General features: G+C 48.5%; 1 protein-coding gene across 1 annotated transcript; it reads left to right on the top strand.

Moving 5' to 3' along the window:
• The first annotated feature begins 433 nt into the window (after positions 1-433).
• Positions 434-4339, top strand: CCL26 (C-C motif chemokine ligand 26). The gene is made up of 3 exons (XM_032872329.1): positions 434-676; positions 770-884; positions 4106-4339. Exons 1-3 carry the CDS (start codon positions 604-606, stop codon positions 4194-4196), a joined length of 279 nt encoding a protein of 92 aa, XP_032728220.1. The 5' UTR covers positions 434-603; the 3' UTR covers positions 4197-4339.
• Positions 4340-4755: the final 416 nt, after the last annotated feature.

Raw genomic sequence — 4755 nt, 5'->3', positions numbered from 1 at the left:
CCATGCTAGGGCGCCAGGGGGGCTTAGTCAGTTAAGTGTCTGATGTAGGCTCAGGTCATGATCCCAGAGTCCCAGGATTGAGCCCGTCTGCTTCTCCCTCTAACTCTACCCCCTCCGACCCTTCCCCCTCTCGTGCTCTCTCTCTCTCTCTCTCAAATCAATAAATAAAATCTTTACAAAAGAGAGAGAGAGATAACCTGTACTTAAAAAGCAAAGAAAGTTTTGGTCGAGAGCCAGAAATCAATCCAGGAAAAGCACCGTGTTCTAAGGTATTTTGAGTCAGTTCTGGAGAACCATTATTTCATTTCCTCCACTTTTGCTTTTCAAACCACAAATCATTGGTTCGGACAAAAACACCAGGGCAGAAACTCCCAATGGTGTGCTGGCTCCTCCCCTTCCCTCAGATGACTTTTCCTTTCCTTCCAATCTTCTTCCAAAGGTATCAGGTTGCTTCTCCACTATAGGGTCAAAAAAGCTGCTTTTGTTCTCAACCACAAATTTCTCTGGAAATCTCTTAGGGGACAACTTAGCCCTATAAAAGGGGGTCAGGTGGAGTCAGGAGGAATTTGGGAGAAGGCTGTGGAGGGCCTGGCTTGCAGCACCATGAAGAGCTTTCCTGTTGTCTTTCTTCTTCTCCTGATCTTCATTCTCAGTCTCCATTCTGGAGTAGCCACACGTATGGAGATGTCCTACTCCCTTCCCCGGGGAGGGCTGTGAAGAGAAGCAAAGGATCCCCCCCTCCTAGCTCCTTCCTCTCCCTGTTTTTTAGGTGGCAGTGATATAGCCAAGTTCTGCTGTTTCAAATACAGCCGCAAGATCCTTCCCTGGAAGTCAGTGCGTTCCTATCAGTTCACCAGGAACAGCTGCCCCCAGCAGGCTGTGATGTGAGTATTTCTTATTTGGACTTTCGGGGTCCCCACCAGCCACTTTAGTGCCTGGGTGCTGGGCAGGGCAAACTCCCCCACCCCCCGCCCACACAGCGCCAAGATGAGACTCAGGATGGGACTCTGGTCACTTGGGTTGTCACTTTGCCTCTGCCACTAATGAGTGTGACCCTGGAGCCTTGGTTTCCTAGATTTCATACCATGCGGCAAACAATGTGCCAAGTGCTGGGTATAAAAAAGAGAACAGACAGCCCTTATAGACCTTAATCCTAGTGTCAGAAAAGGCTGTTAAAGGCATTTGCACGAAATAGATAATGTAATGAAGAAAGAGAGCAGGAGGGGATTTGTCTTGTATGGGAGGCAGTACTTTATCTCTGCCCTCTTAGGAGCTCTGGGGGAGCCTGAGAAGGAGATTGACATAAGAGAGATTAACAGAAAAAAGAAAAAGGCACACAAATTTTTACATGTACACGGGAGCCCCCATAGGAAAATGAAAACCCAAAGGAGTGGCAAAACCCAAGTGCTTTTAAGCTAGCTTGAACAGAGAGAGTGGATGGTGGAAATATGACTAAAATCTATAGGGTAGGCTGTACGGGACAGTAAGACTTACCTTAACAAGGTCTATTTGTAAAGAATTCTCTTGGCTTTGACTTCCTATCTCTGGCAATAGGGATATTTCTTTCCTCCTGGTACAAGAAGGATATCTTTCACCTGGGAATTCTATTTCCTGCTTTCAGGGGAAAAAGAGGAAGTCAGAACACCCTTCTAGCACCTGCTGGTTTTTTTTTTTTTTTTCCGAAGTGTCTTTAGTTCAAAATAATGCTTCTGCCAAAGTGGCATATTTGGGGTTGGTATATTCTGTGAGCCCCCATCACAGTCACACAAGGACCTAATTTGGTGGGGGGAAGGTCTCCCAGAGGACACGGCATGTGCACTGAGACCCCACCCCCTGCTAAGGATAAGTGGGAATGGCGTTGTTCAAAGGGGAACAAGGATGTGTCGGGCAGAGAGCCGCAGGTGTGTCGGAGGAACATGTCGCCTACAGATGGACAAGCAGACAGGAGCCAAGTCATGCCAGGCTCGTCAGTAGTGGGAGAGAGGACACAGGGCCCCGGCAGGACTAAACGAGATATCACAGACAAAGTCTTTGGCGTTGTGCCTGCCCATAGTGGATGTTTGCCAGCTGGAAGCTATCTTTAAATGCAAACACACAGGGAAGGGCTGGCTCCTGCTCCCAAGGGTGTGGGGTTCCTGAACAGCAGAGCATGGTGCGGAAGCAGAGAGAAGGGGCTCCCGTGGCAAACCGGAATGTCATTGTTCTGAGATAGTTAGGAACAGGAAAGGGACGCATGAGTGCCCAGTTGTGGAGGGGCGCACTCCAGGGCTCAGAGGCTTCTCCTTGGTGTCTCGATTTAAAGCTTTCTGGGGCTTTTGAGATGTCAACTCATAACGCTTTGCAAAGAGCCCTGAGCTGGGCTCAAAGCGGTGGCTCGGTCACTTATAAGCTATGTGACCTTTGGCGAGTCAAGTTTCCTCATTTGTAAAGGGAAGGGGAGAGGCCGACATCAGTTATCAGTCACCGTGCGACGGACCGCACCAAAACTCAGCGGTTAATACAACAGTGATCACTTTCCGGTCTCCGTGGGACAGGACTTTTGGCAGGGCTTGGCCGGATGGTCTGGCGTGGCATCTGTTGGAGGGGTAGGGACAGATGGAGCTGGAGCGGGCGTCTCTCTTTGGGGCCTTTCTGCATGGACTCACTGTTCAGCCACTTTGGGCTTCCACAAGGTGTGGTTACCTGAGCTGGGACCCTCCTTACAAGCTGGTGCAAAGCTCCAGTGGTAAGTGTCCCAGTGAACCAGGCAAAAGCTCTATAACCTTCTGTGAGGTAGCCTATGAGGTCACACGGAATCAGCTCTGCCGCAGCCTACTGGTCAACCAGTCCCTAAGGTTGGCCTTAATTCGAGGGGAGGGGGCACAAATCCCCATATTTCAATGATGTCAAAGAAACCTCAAAGGTTCACAAAGTCCTGTTTCTCCCCCATTTTCCCATCTTTTTTTTTTTTAAGATTTTATTTATTTATTTGACAGAGAGAGAGACACAGCGAGAGAGGGAGCACAAGCAGGGAGAGTGGGAGGAGAAGCAGGCTACCTGCTGAGCAGGGAGCCCGACGTGGGGCTCGATCCCAGGACCCTGGGATCACGACCTAAGCTGAAGGCAGAGGCTTAATGACTGAACCACACAGGCGCCCTGTATCATTTTGGCTCTTCTCCCCAGCATGGGGCCAGCCTTAGAGCTCCCCCCACCCCGTAAATACTGCTGGGCCCTGTGAGCTGCTCTAGGCTAGAACACCCCAACTTAGTCTTTCATCACATCTGGGGCTGGAGGACACTCAGGATATCAAGCAGGACCCTCACTCTTCAGGAGTGCACAGTGCCGTAAGGAATGTAGGAATCCTATCTAAACAGCGGTGGCCAACAACCCGTGATAATGTGATTAAGAATGGAACGGCACTACAGGCTTTGACCTCGTGTTTTTGCTTGAAGACCTGACGTGCTACGATTCCATGAATCAAAAATAATAAAGACTTTTGGTGGGAGGGGGGTGGTCAGGCTAATGTTCTAAAATGAATGGTGGGGGGTGCCTGGGTGGCTCAGTCGGTTAAAGCCTCTGCCTTCGGCTCAGGTCATGATCTCAGGGTCCTGGGATCGAGCCCCGCATCGGGCTTTCTCTCAGCAGGGGAGCCTGCTTCCCTTCCTCTCTCTCTGCCTGCCTCTCTGCCTACTTGTGATCTCTTGTCTGTCAAATAAATAAATAAAATCTTAAAAAAAATAATAAAATGAATGGTGGTGTCATGCATGGATCTACTCAAAACCAATGAATTATCATTGATACACTTTAAAAGAGTGAATTGCATGGCGTGTGAATTACATCTCCATAAAGCGTCTATGTTAAAACAAAAGAATTAAGAGGGATGGTCCAGGCTACATGCTTTGGACTAAAGCTGTTGGAAATCATTTCCTGGGGGAGGTGGGCCTGGGAGCGTGGGCTCCAGTAGGAAACAGGGCAGAGGGGAAATCGAGGACCAGAAGAGGGAACGGAGGCTCTAACAGCTGCAGAAGGGCGAGAGAAAGTGAATCAAGGGGCTGACCCCCGCCCTTCCCAGCTCTACAGGAAGCAAAAGTTCTCTGTATTGACTGTCAGCTTCTCCTTTCCACAGATTCACTACCAAAAAAGGCCATAAAGTCTGTGCCCAGCCAAAGGAAAAATGGGTGCAAAGATACATTTCTTTACTCAAAAAACAGCAGTGATGGAAACTGTTGGATTTTAAGCCCAAGGGCACCTGGGCCCTGCTCTTGACCCTGCTGTCCTTGGTGGAACCTGGAGATTTTCTTCAGCAGAAGTTTCTGTGGGACTGAGGAGGAGGGGAGGTTTACAATAAAGATTTTAACAATTTTTTCCGTTAAGATTCGATTTGCTCCTAAACATTCTTATTCAGTAAAACATGAGTCTTCTCCAAAGGAGAGAAACGGAGTCAATATTTTTGGCTGGTTCCCTGCACCAACACTGGTGTGGAATTCTTCCTTATGTTTCTGTGTCCCGTCCCCCGCCCTCCCCCGGCCAAAAAAAGCCAGGGAGATATATTTTGGCAAAATGCCCATCAAATGTTTTCATATTATTTAGAGAGGCAAGTTTGTGTTATTTCGAAAATTAAATTCTGTGCAATCCCTCCTGACCTTTTGGTGCCGAGTAAATAAAATGTCTCCATATTTGGTAATGCTTTCTCATTAGGTGTCAATCAATAATCAATAAACATAAATATTGGGGCGCCTGGGCGGCTCAGTCATTTGAGCATCTGACTCTTGATAC

Source organism: Lontra canadensis, unplaced genomic scaffold (genome assembly GCF_010015895.1).
Source record: "Lontra canadensis isolate GAN:19392208 unplaced genomic scaffold, GSC_riverotter_1.0 scaffold45, whole genome shotgun sequence".
In the NCBI taxonomy this organism is placed as follows: Eukaryota; Metazoa; Chordata; class Mammalia; order Carnivora; family Mustelidae; genus Lontra; species Lontra canadensis.
The sequence above is the reverse complement of the archived record's forward strand: the minus strand, read 5'-3'. Positions and strand labels throughout refer to the sequence as shown.